The following is a 21300-nucleotide window of genomic DNA, read 5'->3' as shown; positions in this document are numbered from 1 at the left end:
AAAAGCTGTTTGGGTTGGTTTATTAGGTTGTCCCTGCTACAGTTGCATTTTCTTACAACAGCATGTATTTGCATAGATAACCATTGCAAAAAAAGGGAGAGTAGCCTCCTGGGTGGCAGCATTTAAGAAGTGATGGTCTGTTTTGTATCTTCCTTCTTTGTATAAGCAAAGGGAACATCCTTTGCAAAAATGAAAGCATTAACATAGGTAGAGGGCTGGGTGGGGAGGAGAGGTGATGTAAGATGGAACTCAGCTGCAAGTGAAGTCTTACCAGGGCTTACAAGAAATTGACAATAGTGTTTCATTTCTATAGGATAACTTGCATTTTAAATGCTAGTTTTATATAAACAAGTAAGTTTTGAAAATCTTTTCCTTCTTTTAATTTACATTGCTAAATAGTAATTTTTCCCAAAAGTTCAATTTTTTTGTATCGCCCTGAAACTTAGGAGTTTTTGTGTTCAACTGTGGAGCAACATATCTAATAAGTTTCAGAAAATCTATTCTGCTATCCCAGGACAAAATCTCACATCAGACGTTTTTTAAATGCGTTCTTAGTCTCCATATAGTTATTTTAATAATTACTGGGTGAGTAATGCTTTCATTTCTTAAAATTTTCTCCTTTTCAATTTTGAATGTTTCTGAAAATTATTTTGCATCTAATAGCCTTGACAAAACTTGGGCAGCCTCTTCATTTTTTTTTTTTAATATGAAGTACCTATTCTGCTTTTACAGACACTTCTTTGTTAGGTTATGTGAATAGGTGATATGGGGACTAACTCTGTCAAAAGTATTAAAGAACGATTCCCAGAGAGACATTAAGAAAAGAATAGCAGACTCCAGTATTTATTTTTCAAGTTGCTTTAATAGTAATTCATGATGACTACAAGTAACATTAGTATTTCAGAAATGGTGTGTTTCCTGTCTTGTATTCCAAATGCATTCCAAATTACAAAATTTCTTTGCCTGTATTGTTGTTGTGGCATGGTTTTTGATAGATCAAAACTAGACCCTCCAGCAACTACATGATGATAATCAGTGTTAAGGGGCAGTGACACTCAGCCTTAGCCAAGATACCCACATCATCCAATAATAGTCATACACCAAGAGCTGAGTCTGAGAAGCAGATGCCATATATGTATATGTCTTTCTATAGAATTATAGCATACGTACAGCCATAACATCTTTCATATTAAGGGAAGAGAAGCAGCTTTAATGGAGTGACATGAACAGATTATTATGCAAACACAATCTTTAATGGATTCTTTTAATCCCCCTTTTTGGAATCTAGAAATGGTGGGTTTAAGTATTAGAGTACAGAATAGATACGAAAATAGGCTTTTATTCCGGTCTCCTAAAAAGTACAGAAGAAACCTGATGTTTTGGAAAATGAATTAGTAGGGGAGCTATAATTTTCTGAGTGTTTTTTCTCCTAGCTCAAGTATGATCCTTCGTAGTCTTTCTGCAGTATCCTGTGAATATTTCTGCACTATATTGGGTATTCAGTAGGTGTTTGTGTAAGGTTTATAACATTAAGCTGTCTCAGGTTTGTGGATGGAGATATGATTTCTTACTGAAAAGACTGTCCTTCTAAAGGCCACTCAGAAGTTTCAGATGTGGTGTAGTTGATGGGAAATTAAGAATGTTTGATGCATCTGAGTTATCAGCATCTGGCTGAAGTTTACTCACTCCTGGGGGGGCAATAATCACAGAATCACTAAGGTTGGAAAGGACCTTCAAGATCATCAAGTCCAACCATTAACCCAATGCCACCAAGCCCCCTAAACCATGTCCTGAAGTGCCACATCCACACATTTTTTTGAACACTTCAGAGATGGTGACTCTACCACCTCCCTAGGCAGCTGTTCCAATGCTTGACCACTCTCTCGGTGAAGAAATTTTTCCTAATATCCAATCTAAACCTCCCCTGGCGCAACTTGAGGCCATTTCCTCTCGTCCTATCACTAGTTACTTGGGAGAAGAGACCAACACCCACCTTGCCACAACCCCCTTTCAGGTAGTCGTAGAGAGCAATAAGGTCTCCCCTCAGCCTCCTCTTCTCCAGACTAAACAACCCCAGTTCCCTCAGCCGCTCCTCATAAGACATGTGCTCCAGGCCCCTCACCAGCTTCGTTGCCCTTCTCTGGACACGCTCCAGCACCTCAACATCCTTCTTGTAGTGAGGGGCCCAAAACTGTATTCAAGGTGTGGCCTCACCAGTACCAAGTATAGGGGCATGATCACTTTCGTAGTCCTGCTGGCCACACTATTTCTGATACAGGGCAGGATGGTCTTGGCCTTCTTGGCCACCTGGGCACACTGCCGGCTCATATTCAGCCGGCTGTCAACCAGCACCCGCAGGTCCTTTTCTGCTGGGCAGCTTTCCAGGCACTCCTCCCCAAGCCTGTAGCATTGCGTGGAGTTGTGACCGAAGTGCAGGACCCAGCACTTGGCCTTATTAAACCTCATACAATTTTATGTTTTTTGATGCCAACTACAATTCTGCACCATTTTGACTGAGTTCAGTATAGAAAATGGAGTCAAATAAACACACTCTCTGCCTGGTTTTTACCTTTGAAGATGGAAGGTTCATTAGATCGAATGAATTCAACTTCTGTAACCCTTCTTGTTTTTTCTTGACTGTATGAGTATGTATGGTTTAAGAAAGAGCAGGCTAACAGTAAAGTAGATACTCATGCATATATTCCTTTTCTGTCTGTATAGGCCTGTTAATGATCACATCTGATTCAGTGTAAATGCAGTAAAACATGACATGACTGAATGAAAGTATTAGAAGAGTAATTTCAGAATGGTGATTATTCTTTCAGTAGAGTTGCTTTTTAAATTATAATACACTGACTTTTTTTGCTTAAAATACTTACTAGTTCAATTTGGACCAAATCCAGATCATGAATTATTGTTTAAGAACTATATTTAATATCCATTACCATTTTCTCATTTATGACCTAAATGAGAATTGGTGTGAACTGAAACTACTTAGTATAAAACTTCCACTGCAGAGTGAGCCAGCAGAAGTTCTGTCCACCTTTCTTTGTAGTGTAGGAAATAAACATCTACTTTGGTATATGTGTGTTAGTGACTAAAGCGCTGTGCTGCAGTGGCAACAGCTCCGAGGGAACTTTATTCCTCTGTGCACTTAATCTCCTCCAATTTCTTCTCCCTGTCATGGCTCACCTGTGACTTGCTGGTTTGTCAGCAAAGTTAGGATCTTTTTGACTCTTCTTGGCTATGTGTACACGCAGAAACAGAAGTATTGTGAAGCTACTTATTTCAGCTCTTTCTACATCTCAGATTCTGGGGTTCATTGAGATTTATGCGGAGAGGTTTTCTGGTAGCGTGAATTAGGAAAATGTGGAAGTGACTCAAAAATTCAGGAGATGAAAAGTTAAGCAAAACAGTATTTTTTCTTCTAGTTCTGAGCTGCAAAGGCTGTGTGTTTAAAAACAGGTTTTTAAAACAGATGTGTACACTTTTGAAAAGTATAAACTATGCAGTAAACTGGGCTGGAAACTTGCATTGGAAAATAAGGAATGCTGGAGTTTTTACATAACTGTCTTGGAGTGGTGAACATGAGGAAAAACACAGTGGGCTTGCTCTGAAGAGTGAGAGTTGACAGCGTTGATGGCTTTGAATGCTCATATGATGCTGGGTTACAAACAAAGCCTAACTAGTATAAGTGTTGTGTTATGTTTCTGAAGGCTCAACAATCCCTGTTGGATTTCTGCATGTGTTATCATAGCACCATTAAAGCACTCTGACACCAAAATTGTGGTTAGGGCTTGACACCACGAGCGTGTCACAGTGCTTCTTGATCTGTTCAGTTACAATATGTAGACTGCTTATAAAAATAAGTGTTATCTGTTGTATGTTCAAGCTTTTGTAAAGGAAAGAGAAGACATGAAAAAATTTGATTTATTCTTATATTGGAAAAAAATGTTGATTGCTGCATATTAATATGTTATAGGGAGTATTTTGAACTTGGGGGATATTGTTTTGCATCGTCATTGGTATGGATCGAGCATCTAAGTATTATGCTGATAAACATAGTTTTCCTAAATACCTTGTTCAGTGCTAAGTATGATAATGCTGTAAAATTATTAGAGTGAATAACTTCAGTATTTCATATGTTTATAGTTTTGTTTTCTTTTGGTTTTGCCAGTTTTTGTGTTTTGGTAACTAGGTTAGGTAGGTTGTGTTTGTACTGTCTTCAAGCTGCTGTTTTTATTTGATCATGAGTGGTAGTAATACTGCAATTATACATAATTTTACAAACCTGTTTATCAGTGGGCCTTTCTGTGATAGAATCTCTCAGCCTTTGACAAATCAGTTCAGGACTTTTGGTTGGCATTCTGCCATCCCCAAGTACTTTAAAGCCATCTCGATAAAAATAAAATATGATCAAGTCTTCATAGACTTTTCAGGCTTTCTTCTCTCAAATGAAGCTTTTCAGAATATTAGTGGAGAAGAATACATCAAGAGTCAGAAAAAGAAATAATTGAACTAAGTCTTAAATATTTTTTCATGTCATAAATACTCTCTAAGAAGTATTACACTAGAATTTACCTGGTGTTCATGGGGGGGAAAAGTGAACTGACAAAATTGTAAATGTGAGATATCTTATCGGAACATACTGAGAACAAACTGCCTTTGCTGTTTCTTCTTAGGTCTAGTGTTGGTCCTTCTAGCGGGAGAGCTGGGTAATCCTGTGAAATCTGATACATTCTGTCACTGGAGTTAACAGTGTGCAGACAACAATCTTACTGGAGTAATAACATTCTAGTACATCCATCTGTCTAGTACAGTCTTTACAGCATTCTATTTTATTTATTAGTGTTTAAGTGGGGAAAAAAACCCCAAAAACAATTAAAGTAGTAAGAACAGCGTGATACCCACTATGTGTATTTTTGTGTGTCTGTCTTTGGCCTTTTTAAATTATAGTGATTTGCATTTATTGGGGTAAAATGTCATCAATGCAGATATATTCCAGCTTCATTTGAGGCAAATGTATGTGCAATATGGTGTTATGGTGGAAATACAATGTCCATTTCCTTTGTTAGGAAATCAACTCTATTTGGGCTGGTACAGTCTAAGTTGCATTTGACTACCTGTGGTCTTAAAGGGCTATCTTTATGTTTGGACTGATGCCTTGGAAATGATATTGCTTTTGAGAACCTGAAGAGTTATATTGCTGCAGCCATTTCAGAAGCTGTAGGAGGAGCCCTTCGTTAGATTATTAAGTTAACATGACTGCCATGCCTTTATCTGCCAAAGCATCAGAGAGATATTTTGACTGTGATACAGATATCTTTTTGTTTTAAAAGGAACATCTAGAATAGATTGGCCTTATCCATTCTAATTAGATTATCTTTCTGTAAGATGTCTGTTCAGATGTTCTTTGAAATAGTGATTTACATATCATATAAGTGCTATCACTTTTGATACATTTATGTACTTTTTGGAGGGTTATTGATTACATGATTAGTTTAACTCTTGTACAGATTTCTTTAGCCTAATAACTGTGTGATTACGTTTAACAGCCTACTGTCATAGTTCTTAGGCTATAGTTGCTTCAATGCTAACCAAGAGGCCTCATGAAATCAAAACAAAGAAGAGTTAAGAGCAAGGACTGAGAAATTAATGAGTACAGAGAAGACATCTTAACCTTGAGAATAGAAACATCCTAGCAGGAGTGCCCAAACAAGGATGATAAGAAAGAATTGCTTGGCTGTACAACGGAAGGGGCAAACATCCAAGGAGAAGAAACTATCCTCAGGAGACCCGTGACCATAAAAGGGAAAAAGGAGTAGGGGGCTAACTCCCCAAGCGACCACCGACAACCACCCAAGACCCGCATGCATGCATAGTGTAGTTTTGCAATGCCAGCATTATGTAAATGTAGTAGATAGGCAGGGAGGTGGAGATTTCTTCGAAAATGTGTGAATATTCATGTCTTTAAATATATGAAGGATGAACTTTTGTTTCAGGGTATGCACGTTAGGTGGAGTGATCCCCCGTGCATCCAGCGCTGCAATAAAGAATGCCTGCCTTCTAAAACTAAGTGTTAGCATGTTTTCTTGCCAACTTTTTTGGTAACACTTTCTTGGTGGACAGACTTGTTATTTGACACCAGTTACATTAAAATAGACAAACTTAGAGGTGGAAGTTAGTGGAAAGCAAATGTTATCTTTTGTTTGTTTGTTTTAAAAAAAGAAGTAATGGGGCAGTATTGTTGTGGGGTTTTGGTCTCTTCATGTTTCCTTAGTTTCTGAATTTACAAGCTTGTTTTAAAAAGTAACACTGCTGGATACAGGGTAGACACCTCAAAGTACATCTGCTCAATGTGTCAAGCAAAATTTTCAGGCTCTGTTTGGAAAGATTAGGCATCCACATGTGTTTTCAGTAGCTAATTTGACTTTATTCTTGGAGATACTCAGTAGTCTGTAACTTGCTTACTTTGATTTCTGAGTGCTAACTTTAGATGTACAGGATGTAAGTTAATATTCCTCACCTTATAATAGCAGCTGTAATTAATTTCAGTCACAAGTAATCTTATTAATAGTAGGAATAAAATGGGATATATTTTCCTGATGAAACGTCATTAATATGTTTGAAATTTTCACATCCATGATTTTTAGTCATATTAGTCCAGACAGCTCAATATGTAACTTAATGTTCTCATTGCCTTAAATTTAGGTGGAAGAAGGAAGCAAAAATATACGCTTGGGCTCCCTAATTGCTCTGCTGGTAGAGGAAGGACAGGACTGGAAGCAAGTTGAAATACCAGCTGATGGTAGTGATCAATCTTCTCTGGCTCCACCAGCACCTGTGCTTACCTCAGCTCCTGCAGGTCCTTCAATTTCAGTCCCTCCTAAACTGGAACATCGACCTGGAAAATTGCAGTAAGTTACTATGTTTGTTACGAAATGGAACTCTTATTTAGTTAAATCAGTAGAGCTGAACCAAGAAGGCTCTTTTGTCCCTTTTTACCTAGTATTAAGCTGTTAGTTTAAGAAAGTGTTTCAGTATGTGTGAGGTGATAAAGCTTGCCTGACCAGAATATTTCTTTGCTTGTAAGCCCAATAAGTGAATTTGAACAACATAGTTTTAGTAGAACACCTTCTATGGATGTGTTTTCATCCTGACATACAATTGCTTTATGAAGGATTCTAAGCTTAGATTAGGAAGAAGTTGTGTTTATATGTGATGGACACTAATTCTTATGCATCAGATGTTCAGTATACCTATAACTTGTTTTCAGTTTCTTTTTTAGGAGAAAAAACAAGCAAACAAATGGCACAATCCAAAACTCTTTTAAGCTCTTGCACTTTTAATATTAGAAAAAATTTCTTCCTATTTTCATGACAGTGGAGTGCGAAAAACTCAAAACTGCGGGTTTACGTGCTTTTTGTTAGTTTTGTCTTGATCTGTTAGGGTACTCTAAGCATTGCAAACATCTTGGAGGTGGAGTAAATTAACCCCAAAGTGTTAGTCAAGTAACAATAACCTATAAATCACTGGTTTGCGTTGCAGGATGTACCTTATTTGGAGGTATCACTTCTTATATGGAGTGAATTGTGATAGCACAAAAGTGGTAAAATTACCACTTTTAGCCTATTAATGAAGAGAATAGGAAACTAATTTTGATAGCATGTGCTACACAAACTGTTTGGTTTTGGTTGTTTGGTTCCGTGGGGTTTTTTTGTTTTCTGGGTGGTGGTGTTTGTTTATTTGTTTTTAAAAACCTCATTGCCTTTTCTATCTGGTTTGCTATATGTTTACTTTTGCTGTCAGCAAATTCATAATAATTCCTAATTATTATTCATACTGAATTATGCAACTACACCTGTATGGTTTTTGGTTTCTGAAAAAATAGCCATTTCATTAAATCAATCCTATAAAATAAAATTGAAGTTAGGGCAGAGGCCTTAATTAGAATTAAGCTGCATTAGTGATGCAAATACAGGTAGCCAAACAATTAATAGACATGAGAAACCCTCTTGTCTGAGCTCCTAAAGCTCATTTTTTAATGTTACTATAACAAGCTGGTCTTAAAAAATGTATTTGTTTCTTCACTGATGGCCCTTTTCCAGAAGAATTCATAAGTATATTGCATTGCTGCTCTAAGGAAAATTCGGAGATGAGTCTTCTACTCTTTATTTTGATCTCTTTAAGGTCATTGTTATGTTTTTAAACTCAACCTTGCATTAAAGTTTGGTGAAGGGGCACAGAGTCTGACTTCAGTGTTAAGATCACAGCCTTTGTACAGAACTCTCTTTTCTTCCCCAGCTGTTGCTTCTGAAATAGAGCATATACTGTGCAGTTTCTCTTGATAAACATTAAATGAAATAAGTTAATCTTACTATTTAAATAGTTTATTTTTCTTCTTATTTATTTAGGGTTCGCTTAAGTCCTGCAGCTCGCAACATTCTGGAGACGCATGGACTAGATCCAAGCAATGTTACACCTTCTGGGCCTCGAGGAATCTTCACTAAAGAGTATGTAGATATTTCAGTAAAGCTACAATCTGATATTCCTTTATTTCTTTCTTTGAACCTAGAGCAATCTCTGTGAACTTGAAAAGTTCATTTTTGTTCTAGTTTTTTCTATGGAGGAATGGCTTAATTAAGTTTGAAAAACCTGTTGAGAAGATACGGAGAATAGGTTAGGAAATACTGTAAGAAGCCTTTAATTAAAAAAAAAAATCTTAATGTTTTTATATCCCATCTGAGTTGTCTGGTACTGCTATCGCATCTCATGCAGCTCAGCCTAATGGTGGCTATCAACTCCTAGGCTGTTTGCTACTCAGAGATGTATTCGTAGCCAAAATAAAATACCAGTGGCCTGTTTTCTTCAACTCCTTTTCTTTGGGGAGTTCAGATCTTCTGCTTCTTTCACTGAAGTTCAGTTATGAAGTCTTGTCAGGATTTAATTTGTTCCCTTTTTTATTAGGCTGGGGAGAGCAATGAAGTCTAATGGTAAAAAATCCAGAGTTCTATTTTTCTCCCATCTTTGTTTTTTCACTCATCTTTTATTTAAAGAATGTTTGTTTACAAACCTGTGATTTGTTATGATCAGGCTTCTAGTAGTTTACTATACTTTTTGAGTATTCCGTTGTAATGATTGGCACTCAAACCTTGGAGTTGAGGAACTTACGCGTAAAAGCATGTTGTGGTAGGTCCAGAGCCCTTAGCCTTGAAATGGTGCATTATCTTCACATTAGCATGTATGTTATTGAAGATGAGGATTTTGGCAGGAATACTTATTTTTGTTCTCAGTAAAATTATTCCTTTTGACAAATGCCATCATTCACTTACAGAGACCTTGTTAGTTGCTGTAATTTTAGTTCCATTAGAAGACAATCAGGTCAGCATAACTTGGAATTGAACCTGGAGAAGCAGACAGTGGAAGTCTGCTGTTTTTTCAAAACTCTTTTTCCCATGTTCTTTGGCTGAGTTGAATAGATATAATATCCTATGTAACAGCAAATTATCAGAGATTTTTTTTTTCTAAATTATGTAAGTGTAATGGTAATTTATGGTGTGTTACTAGGCTATGGCAGGTGGAAACCCTCTAGGACTTTGAGCTACCTAATTAACTTACATCCAGGAGATGTAGCAAAGATTTTTATGTAGCTATGAGAATTGTCTAACAAAAAATCTTCTTTTTTCAAAACTGCTTTCTTCCATACAGAAAATTTGACTTTGAAATGTCATATTAAGGTACAGATGGTCTAGGGTTTTTTAACCATTCTTTTGAAGTGGTGTTAATCTTCCAGATGCCTAGAGGTTCTGCTATTATGTTCATTTTGAAATGAAATCTTTGCTGACTTTTGTAGAGAGCTGCTACAGGATTTCAGTAAAGTATTTTATTTTGCTAACTTGAGATTACTGTTAAAATACATGCCATGCTTTTTTATAGCTGAGTGACTCATAGTCTCTTTTCCAAGTAGACTAACAATTGATTCTTTGAGGGAGTGTTGCAAGTTCACTTTTCACTTTTAAACACTCATTTCTCTTATGTATGTGTGTAAGGCTGAGTTACTGTTGTCTTCTTCTTGCTTGTTTTTATTTTATGGTGTGGCAGCTTTTTTTTTTATTTTTAAGCAATATCCTCTGCTTTCTTCAGAAATATACTAGAAAACTTATGTGTCAGTACAAAGTAACTCACAATTTTGGTCAAAGATTGCACCATGTTCCTAGTCATCAGCACAGACACTGTGTTTCAGAGAGCTATGTTACAATTGTTCAGACTACTTCTGTCCTTTCTCATCCTATTTACTACTGATCTAGGGATTTATAAATGCGACCATAAAAAGGTGGGGGCCTAATTGCCAATAATAACTGTGTTATGCTGAGGTCATGTTCCTGTCATCTGTACCTTCCTAGCAGCTGTCGCTAAGTGTCATTTGGCATCTTGGAGCTGCTCAAGCATTTGCATTTTCAGCTTGCAAATAAGGCACAGAGCACATGTGTAATGTTGGAGTCATTGTTCATGTGTATGTATTGAGTGCAGACTTACAGTGGGATCTATGCTGTATGCAATTTGTCAGCTGCCATTATGGAGGAATTAGTTCCTTCTATACTGTTGATAGTGCAGTAAGTCTGATACGTAGAAGTTTCTGATGTGTAACATTCTCTGTTCACCTTTTTCCTTCTTCCAGGAAATCTTCTATGAATTGAGTAATCAGATGTTCAGATGAAAGGGGATTGAGAGAATTTAGTAACAATAACTGCCACCAGAGGAAGCTAGTGTCAATCTGTGCATCTCCTGTTGCACAACTGAATTCTTAGTGATTTTTAGGTGTGTGTGTAACCTCTAACTTGTCCATTTCAAGCAAAGTATATTTTGAGCACAAAATACTCAGTTTACTTTCACCATTCTTTGTTTTTTGGCTAACAGGGCATAGAAAGAATATACACTCTGTAGTAGTAGTAAACTGAAGTGTAACGGAGTTGCCAGAATCTGCATACTTGTAATAACAACAGTGGTAATGCATATATTTGTTTACCAGGCTCTGGTGTCTTTTTGGGGAGCAGGCTGCTCTCTTTCATGTTTGTTACCCATCTTTCTCATCTTTCTCCATTATTATCCTGTGTTGCTGGAGGTTTATCGGGTAGTTGTAAAGACGTATCCAACCCTTCCTTTTCCAGTTCTAATAAAATATTTCCTTGCCTGACTTGTAATGAGATGTTTAATTTGGTTCGTTTTGGTGCCTCCTCCAACTCTACATAAATGCAGACTCACAGTCTTGCACCCATGACAATCATAACATTGCTGTACCTTTTTCTTTTTAAGCAGTTAAATCATGTGAAATTGGAGAGGGGGGATTATTTTTATATCTACATATAACAAATATTTATATAATACATTAATATATGAAATATTATTTTATATATGTATATTTTTATACATCTATATCTCATACGCATGAGTTTCAAAAGCTCTGGAGTGAATCTTCCAATCTAAAAATAAGCTCAATTCTGGCAATACATTTTTCAGTTAATATATTAACACCAAAATTATTAAAGCATTTTGACTTGGGTATGATAGGTAGGACCATCTGTTTTTTGTCACTTGCATAAATATATGGAAGTAATTTTAAAGCATTTCCTTAGCTTTAAAATAGATAAGAAACTATAAAAACTTTATTTTATGTATTATGGAACATAATGAGCAGATGGTCTGTCTTATGACTGCCCAGTTAAAGCCCTTAAGTAATTTTTGGTAGCTTCTAATATATTAATTAGGAAAGTTGCATTATGTCATACAGTTACTTTTTTTGTCTCAAATTGTAATACGAGGGGATCTTCATTTAATGACATCTAATTGTTTCCCCAATAGGTAGATCTGTTAAATACTAAACACATACTTTTAAACCAAATTTTGGCTAACATGTTAATTTGGGAAAACAAGTAACAACTTTAATAATGACAAATTTACATCCTGAGCTCAGTCACTTTTTTTATTTTTAATATCATTTGCTGAAGTATGTGTTGAAGCTAAAAATAAATTGAAGCAAGTCAGCCATCAGTAAAAGGCATTATATAGAACATACAGAGCTTTTCAGTTTTCAGTTCTTGGTTCTGAAGTGCTACTTTGTTAGGAAGACCTAAGAACACATAATGTTGTTCTGAGATTTTGTCCTTTCTACAAAAATTTAATAACATGTAAACATTGACTCACACTCAAGAATACTCTCACTCAAGCAGTAATCTAAAGAAACTAGATAGCTTTGCTTAGTGTTGATGGCTTATGTTTCAAAGCCATGGTATGGTTGTAAGTAGTCTGATTTTTACATTTATTTTTTATTTCCTCTGTGAGTTTATGTAATAAAATTTTGTGTACATAAATCTTTGTGTACATGCTGTGGTGACGTCTGTATGAAATGATAGAGATTAGAACTGGAGCATAAAGAAAGGAGATCTATGACTGATACAGCTCTTCTAGCAAGTTGCTAGTATGGGTTCAGTTACAACCGCAAAACAGAAATTTTACTATAGCTTATTTCACTTGCAATTGACAGTGGTGGTGTAAATGCAGTCTTTTCTGTTTATCCTTGTAGGTGCTGATCTTTAGCATGTTTCTTCATAAATACAATGCACCTAGGGTAGATGTAGTATTATAGCTTAAAGATGGGAGTTTACATACGTCTGTCATGTGCCCACAGGAGGGAAGTTTTGTGATAATAATTATACCAATATAAAGACCCCAGGAGAATGCTTATAGTGTAGATGAGGTTCAACCACACCTGGGACTGTTAGATGTTCCACAGTTTTTGGCTTTGGTTCTTTAATGTGGTGCTATCTTTCAAAGTGCATATAAACCGTGGACTTGTATACTATCTATACCTGTTTGTACCTTTCTGACATAAGTATGCACAGAGAAATGAATGATAAATGTGCTACTCAATTTTCTGTGAGCACTGGTTAATAACATTAAATTCAAATGATTACAAATATAACAGATTAAACGTCTTTTATTTGAGACTTTATAGCCTGAGTAAGTGTACTCTGGTATCTTACTCAGAAGAATTGTTAGTGCAACTCACAAATTACCTTGTACACTTACAGTGATGTTGGATGTTACGCTTTAACACAAATTGTTTTGATTACTGCATATTCAAGCCCTTTTATTCACAGAATTTAATGAGAATTTACTAAAAAGATATCACAAAAGAGACACAAAATGCGTATCAGTTAATAATCACCTTAATATTTGGTGTGACAACAGAAACTTAAATGCACAGAAGTGGCTAATTAATTAAAATAAGTGATGGAATAGTAGTACTTAGGGAATTTTAAAAATAATTTCTTTGTTGTCAGTATTTCACTGTGTTTACTCACCAGGGATGCTCTCAAACTTCTGCAAGAGAAGCAGAAGGGCAAACGCAGTGAATTGAAACCTGTGGTTTCTCCAGCTCCTCCCCAGCCTACTGCAGTGCCTACTATTTTGCAAACAACAGCTGTGACTTCTGCTTATCCAAGGCCATCAGTTCCACCAATTTCCACACCAGGACAACCTGCTGCACTGGTAATGTTTCTGTTAAGTCCTCAACATTGCTACAGCTAAATATTGCTTTGGCTACTTAAGTAGCTGTATGAGATTTCCAGAAGCGGAGAGACAAAGGAAACTAAGGCCATGCAGATGCGAAGCCCAGTCAGTTTTTAGTATATTTGAGTGATTCTCAAGCAGTGTAATTCAAACTGCAGAGGTCTTGAAATTACGGTTTGCATGCTATTTTATGCGACTTGCAAATTGAAACCATGAAAAATTTACATTGCAGGACTTGGAAAGGGCAAAGTCAGAGAGGTGGCAGTTTTATTTCAGTTGCCAAACAAGAGGCCACTAGTTTGGAAATGAATAATACACCCTTTCCCTCAATCCCTGCAGGATCAGTATATTGTGTGTATTTCCAAACTCAGAGGAACTTGAATCCCTATTTATTTTTACTGTTCTTAATTTGTTGGCTTTCCTGCAATATAAGTATACGTAAATGTCCATTGATGAGTTGTTGAGAAGCGAGGAATGGACCTGTTGGAGAGGGTCCAGAGAAGGGCCACAAAAATGATCAGAGGAATGGAACATCTCTCCTATGAGGACAGGCTGAGAGGGTTGGGGTTGTTCAGCCAGCAGAAGAGAAGGCTCTGGGGAGACCTTATTGCAGCCTTTCTGTACTTAAACGGAGCCTATAAGGAAGATGGGGACAGACTTTTTAGCAGGGCCTATAGCAATAGGACAAGAGGTAATGTTTTTAAACTAGAAGAGGGTAGATTCAGACTGGATATAAGGAGGAAATTTTTCACAATGAGGATAGTGAAACACTGTCACAGATTGCCCAGAGAGGTGGTAGATGCCCCATCCCTGGAAACATTCAAGGTCAGGTTGGACAAGGGCTCTGAGCAACCGCCTGATCTAGTTGAAGATGTCCCTGCTCACTGCAGGGGGGTTGGACTAGATGACCTTTAAACATCTCTTCCAACTCAAAGATTCTATGATTCTATTATAGGGGAAGGGCTTAGTGGCTGCTTTGAAGAGTAATTTTGCAAACCCTAGCACCTAAATACTGTTTCTATGTTAATTTGAAATGTTAGAAAAAACAGAAATTATTTTTTAAAGAATAAATGCCTGTGCTAAAGTGCATATTAGCAGAAGTTGAAAAGCTTTTGTGAAAAATGGGAGGAAAAACCTTTCTGGTTCTAGAACTAAACTTGAAGTATCTTTACAGGCTGAAGTTTACAATGTAACTACAATTCATAATATTCAGAACATGCTGGTTTTTTTAGCACTGTACAAAGAACCAAACAAAGCACAGAAAGCTCAAACTTACGTATTTTTCCATTACAGGAAAAAAAATATTACTATGATTGCACCAGGACATACATATTTGTTGTGGTTTATCCCCAGCCAGCAACTAAGCACCATGCAGCCGCTCACTCATTCCCCCCACCCCCAGTGGGATGGGGGAGAGAATTGGGAAAAAACTCATGGGTTGAGATAAAAAGAGTTTAATAGGACAGCAAGAGAGAAGGAAACAACAATAATAATACCAACAAAGGAATGTACAAGAACAAGTGATGCCCAATACAGCAATTACTCACCACCCGGTGATCGATAGCCTGTCCCCGAGCAGCAGTTCCGCCCTGTGACTAACTCCAGTTTATGTACTGGCCATGACGTTGTATGGTAGGGAATATCTCTTTGGCCAGCCTGGGTCAGCTCTCCTGGCTGTGTCCCCTCCCAGCTTCCTGTGCACCCCCAGCCTTCTTGCTAGCAGGTGAGCATGAAAAGCTGGACTGTCCTTGACTACTTAACAACAACTCAAAACATCAGCACCTTATCAACATTTTCTCAGCCCAAATCCAAAACATATCCTCACGCTAGCTTCTGTGAAGAAAACCAGCTCAATCCTGGCTGAAACCAGGACAATATTGCAGTTTGTTGTGTGTTGAGTACTACTCAGTATGTAACACTCTGACTGAGTATATGCTCTGACTGAGTATTAATGCCTGAAGATTTGGAAATTTTTTTTTTTAAGCAGTCTGCTAGAATAGCAGGATTAATTCTATACTGTAAATCGAAACTATCTTTATTCTATAAAACCTCTTGTGTTGATCCAAGTTAAGTGGAATAGATCAGAACACTCAGTGGTCTTAATCATATTAATTTCAGTAGTTGGAATGTATTGAATTGTATTTGAAGTGAGCAGGATTTACTGATGATGATGCATCAATACCGGAGTCCTGTTTCAGCAAAGGGGAAGTGTGTTTGCTCTCTTGATATTTAATATTCAGCATATGATTTCTTTCAGGGCACATTCACAGAAATCCCAGCTAGCAACATCCGAAGAGTTATTGCTAAGAGATTAACAGAGTCTAAAACTACTGTACCCCATGCATATGCTGCTGCTGACTGTGACATTGATGCTGTTTTGAAATTAAGAAAAGAATTGGCCAAAGGTTAGTGATTAAACTGATTTACCATAACGTGGTACTAATGCATAGTTTGTCTTGTTTACCATAATCTTGCCCAGGAGGTGTAGATTTTTGTATAGGCAGAACACTATGCATTCAAATAATCTTTTATGGTATTCTGTATTTACAGCTTTTATGTATTTATGGTATTCTCTGGGTGTAGTTCCCTGTGATCATTGAATTGGACAACTCATCAAGATACAGGAAAACAGAGGTGTTACTTTGCCAACTAACACAACACTCTGTAGGTATCTGCAATTTAACATAGGACTATGCATTGTCCAGTAGGTTTTTGTTTCCTTCTATCCAGATGCAGCAATATTTAGCTTATTGACGGTTAACATCTCAAATTATTCATGTGAAAAATAATAGAGGAAACTTCAAATTAAAATATACTCATGCTCTGTCCTTCTAGATACAATGTTAAAATTTAGTTTTACTGGCCTCTTTGTTGAATTTACTGGAAAAGGAAAACTAGTGCAGCCTCTTAAATTCTGGGTGAGAATGGCTTTATCCATGGTGAGGAAAGAAAGTGAGTTTTTAGCACAGGCCAGCCGATGCATGGTAGATGCCTTCTGAAGGCAAAGTAATGGTATTAATGTGGAGGAGTCAAGGTTATCTCTGACTGAAATTTATATATATGCTTAAAGATATGTTAAGCTGTTGGAATAGAGATTTGTCCCCCAGAAAAATGGATAACTTTAAAATATACATTGAGAATTGGTTCAAAAGCTATAAATCTCTCTCTATATATATATAAATCCCAGTTTTCATAATGTGTCCATTGTGTCTTATTGATACAGAAATGTTTATGTATATGATTAAGAAATTAAATTTTCCCTTTTTGTCTCAACTTGTATTCACTGAAGTGACTTATTTACTTGTTCTTGAAGTTTAAGGTTGTAATCAAAGATTTCTTTGGTTTTGCTATAACTGTTTTTGCTAAAATCAGCTGAGTGTACTGTGCAATAGGATGTTTTAATAGTTTCAAAATTAGCTATGCAGACTAGAATCTTCTTCCCTAAATCTCAGTTCAACAAAGTATATATGACATGCATTTAAAAAAATGAAGATTTTTCAATAGAACACTCTTCAGGCAGGTATCATGAAAAATATCACAAAAGTGTTGTTTGCTTAGTGTCTTTTTATTTAAGGACTTCTACTTAGTTGGGTAAAAAACCTGAATGAAATTTTTTACTACTGTAACATCATAATCTTCTTAATTTTAAAAAATTGTATTATGTTTAGAAATATTTGGTCTATATACTGATTTTAATGTTGTCTACAGGAATTGGCTCCAGTTTAATGGTTCATGAAGGTATTAAACCAAAACCTGTGGAAACTCTTTAGGGAAGCATTTTTTTGTATTAGGTCAGTTCTTGCAATTGCCTGCAGTTACTAGCATTTTTCCTTCTTTTTTCTTTTTTTTTTTTTAATTTGGTGGCTGGTTTTATTTCCTACAGAATATTAAAGAGGACACGAACACAGTGCAGTCTATTTATAAATACCAATATTTATAAATACGGAAACAAATGTTTTCATAAAGCTTTGACATCTGTAAGTTAATTTGATCAAGCCAGATTTACAGCTGAGTAGTTAGACTTAACATTACTGTAGGGCATCTTGCTCTTCACGAACTCACCTTAAGTTAGAAGATTTTCTAAAAATTGTATCTTTTGACTCAGAGATATTTAAGCTTGAGGAAAAATTTATTTTGTAAATTTTTTTCCCATTACAGTTATAAGACTACTTTCCATTAAATACACATCTTGAACAAGAATTTAAAGGACTGTAATGAAATAAAATCAGAGAGAATTGTTAAGCAGTTGCACTATAAGACTGTATTTTTTTCTCAGCAAGGTCATGTGTCTGTCACCAATTAATGAATAAATTCGCTGTCCTTTTTCAGTTCCACTTTCCATCTTTACTTATCTCCTAAGCTACTTGCAGAGGTTATAGAGTTTTGGAGATTTTTTTTTCTTCACAGAAAAGCTGGATTAAACAGTTGAAAACCTGTGCTGCATGTTTCTGCCTCTGGTATCTTCATTCCCTCTGATGCCAAAACTTGAGTTACTTTAAACTGTCCCAATCCACTGACACATGTTGGCATCAGAGCTGTAAAACAGATATACAAGCACAGTTGAGGAGATGTTGCAAAGTAGGAAGCAGTAGCTGAGGGGAAGGAAGACAGGTCTGGGTGGGGGCAATGCCTGCCTTCAATTTCCTGCTTGTCCGTGGAGTTCTAACTAATTCTAATACATTGAGAAATGAGATTTGCGTGCAGCTGTCCAGGAAGAGTAGCCTTCTTAGGAAATCTATTTGGTTTTAAGACAGAACTTGATAAATTAGATTGTAGTGTGATTGACCACAATATCTGTAAATGATACTTCTGGTCTTAAGTTTCTATAAAATGTGGAATATTCTTCGCAAAGAATACATATCATTTCTAGCGTCTGAGGTTAGCAGTATTGTTCATTGAATAGGCAATATCTTATCTCTGCCTAAAATGACATAGCATCTGTTGTATTCATCTGCTGGAATCAGTTGAGATAAAGTAGACATCAATTTATCAATTGCAGCCAAACTAATTAGACATAGCTTCTAAATTAATTTTCATTCCTTTAGATCCCTTTTCAAATCAAATTGGGAAAATATTGATTACTTTTCCTTTTGATAGGTTTAGCTCATTATGCTGGTGAAAGAATATTTGTTTACAAAACTTGACTTTTCAATACCTACAAAGTTTGGATACTGTTCCAGGCACACAGGTTAATCTCTGCCACTTAATAAATTTAATCTTAATTCATTATTCATTCCATTTTATGTAATGTCATTTTTGCACACTGTTCAAGCTGCAAAAGCAAGTAGCGAAGTTCTGTTTGCTGAAGGAGACGTGCACACATTACACCTCATAGCCTGGTACCAAATCTGTTACTTGGGTAAAAAATTCTGAAGGCCCATAATTTTATAATGAGGAGAAACAGTACATTTTTTTCCTCCTACTATACTTTTTTTTTTAAAAAAGACAGAAGTTTGTTTCTAAAGACTAAAGACATTCATGGGACAGTACAGCTGTCTACACAGGAGGAAGGTACATAAACTTACATGGATTCTTTTTGGTGTCATTGAATTAGTCCCTTTTTTTCTGGTACCATTTAACTATTTTGTTCTTAATAGTTCTGCTTATAAATGTGTATGCTCATTATTTCATGAAGTAGTAGAAATAGAATTAATAGTGTATGCTGTTTTAAACATTACCACAAAAATGAAAAGTGAGTATTTTTAGGTCTAAGGCAGAGACATGTGGCACTTCAAGTTTTGTTCTAAAGCTTCATCACTGCTATCATGGTTTGAAAGCTTATTAATTCAGGTTCAGATGATAGCAGGATAGTTTTAATTTACATTTTTATTGCTGTACTTATTGAGAAACAGAGTGCTTTCTTCTCCTTTATTGAAGCATTTAGAGAAAAGCGTGAAAGCTGGGGCCACCTATTGCTGTCATTGCTGTGACTTTATTTAACCTGTACAAATCAGGTCCAGTTCTGAGAAATGCTGCATGTTCTAAGGTTTAACTGAAGTCTGTGAAACCTAGAGACTTTTACTCACAGAATCAGGCCACACTTGTACAAGCCATTTAGAGGACTCTAAACACTATCCAAGAAAACTAACTCCAAATCACAAGAAATCTTAGGCTGTAAAAAACATTGTTAATCATCAGTTACTGCACATTCATTCAACTTGAATCATAACCTTTTACTGAACAATTTTTTTCAGAGGCTGCATGTGATAGTAATAGCAAGGATAGATGTACCATTTAGAATTCTAAATTATCTTCAGCATTCACATTGACAGGGGAGGAAATACAAGTTGTTACAGTGTATTACTGTACATCTGAAGGCTGCATTTCTTGAAAATAAGAATGAGAAGGAAATAAGACTAAAGGAAAAAAACATGTCAGCTTGGAGAGCTCTCAATTTAAGTAGTTCTGGAGTTGGGAGAATAAATCCGAGTCCCACAAATCAGTTCTTGAGGTCTTCTAGAGGGTGGTCCCCCTGAGGTGTGGTTCTGTCAAATTGCAGTAGCTAAGCAATGTCTTAGAGAAATCTTAAATGACAGCTTGGAAAAAAATGTGTATCATGTATATTTAAAACTTTATAATTTTTTTTGAAGTTCATTCTTTTATACATAATTGGAAACAGTATTTTAGTCAATATGATTTGTAAAAATAACATTTTACTGGTAATTGAAATGAATTAAAGCAAATCTGAAAGAAAACATATTGGTTTCACAGAAATTATGATTCTAAATAGTGGTTTAGGTGATCTTTTGGGCTATCTGCAACTTGACATGTATTTGAGCATCCTAGAGGTAGAAGAATCAGTTTGAACGGATGTCAAATAAGAGAAGAAAGGGAAAGGGTGGAGTTTTTTCTAGCTAGCAAGTATCAGTAAATAAAACAGTGGTTGTGTGAGTAGAGATCCTGATGTCACATCCCTTTTTAGTTCTTGAAAGACAAGAACTGGGTACTGAACTTCGGAAAACGGATGGGTGTGAATCTTTCACTGATAAGGCATTTGTACAAATGCACAGAGAGGTAAGAGTTGGCATTTCTTGGTATCCCAGGGACATATACACTTATGTGTGCCTCTTTATTCTTAGGTGCAAAGTACTCATTGCACAATGTGCATTAAATAACTTCTCTATAATAAATAGAGAAGAGCAAAATATGGTTCTCTTTCACTCAGGAGACAACTGTCAGTTTTAAGTCAATCAAATACAGACTTCAAAGTCACATAAATACTTCTAACCAGGGACACATTGTGAACTGGTAATCTAAAAGTAATATTTTTATTACTGTAGCTTTGATGATCCTCAATTAGTTGTTCTTCAAGCAAATTCTGACAAAATCTTTCAGTGATTTGACCAGAACGTTCTTGGTGCGGTTTACCCGTCTTTATTTCTTCTTACGAGTTTTTCGTTTGTTTCTTGGGGTTTCTCTAGCATGATGAAGGAGAAGCAGTAGAACAAGAGTTGAAAGATATCTTTATTCTTTAAGTTTTTTGTAGGGATTTTTTAGTTTGTTTTCTGAAAAAATGGTGTTGTAGTTGCCCTGGACAGAGTACCTGTGTCTTCAGAAGCTTTCTTGGTCCCATCTGTAAATGTTTTGTATGACAAGACCGACATAACTCAAATGAGTAATTTTCTTGTCTTCGGGGAAAGGCAGGCGCACATTAGCAATCCAGAACTCACTGTATATTATTCCAGATACAGCTGTAGGTAGGTGGGGTTTTTTTGGTTGGTCCTGTCCCCC

General features: G+C 36.2%; 1 protein-coding gene across 1 annotated transcript in view; it reads left to right on the top strand.

Annotated features, from left to right (window-relative positions):
• PDHX (pyruvate dehydrogenase complex component X) overlaps window positions 1-21300 on the top strand; it is a gene marked incomplete at its 3' end in the record, with an annotated part of 62985 nt that overhangs the window by 23551 nt on the left and 18134 nt on the right. The window contains exons 4-7 of the mRNA XM_082000759.1: window positions 6712-6917; window positions 8415-8513; window positions 13365-13548; window positions 15827-15974. Of these exons, the coding sequence (XP_081856885.1) occupies window positions 6712-6917; window positions 8415-8513; window positions 13365-13548; window positions 15827-15974 (637 nt within the window). The remainder of the gene's footprint in view (window positions 1-6711; window positions 6918-8414; window positions 8514-13364; window positions 13549-15826; window positions 15975-21300) is intronic.

This window comes from Phaethon aethereus, assembly GCF_964289735.1.
Source record: "Phaethon aethereus genome assembly, chromosome: 5".
NCBI lineage: Eukaryota > Metazoa > Chordata > Aves > Phaethontiformes > Phaethontidae > Phaethon > Phaethon aethereus.
Note: the sequence above shows the minus strand (reverse complement) of the source record. Positions and strands in the feature narration are given on the sequence as shown.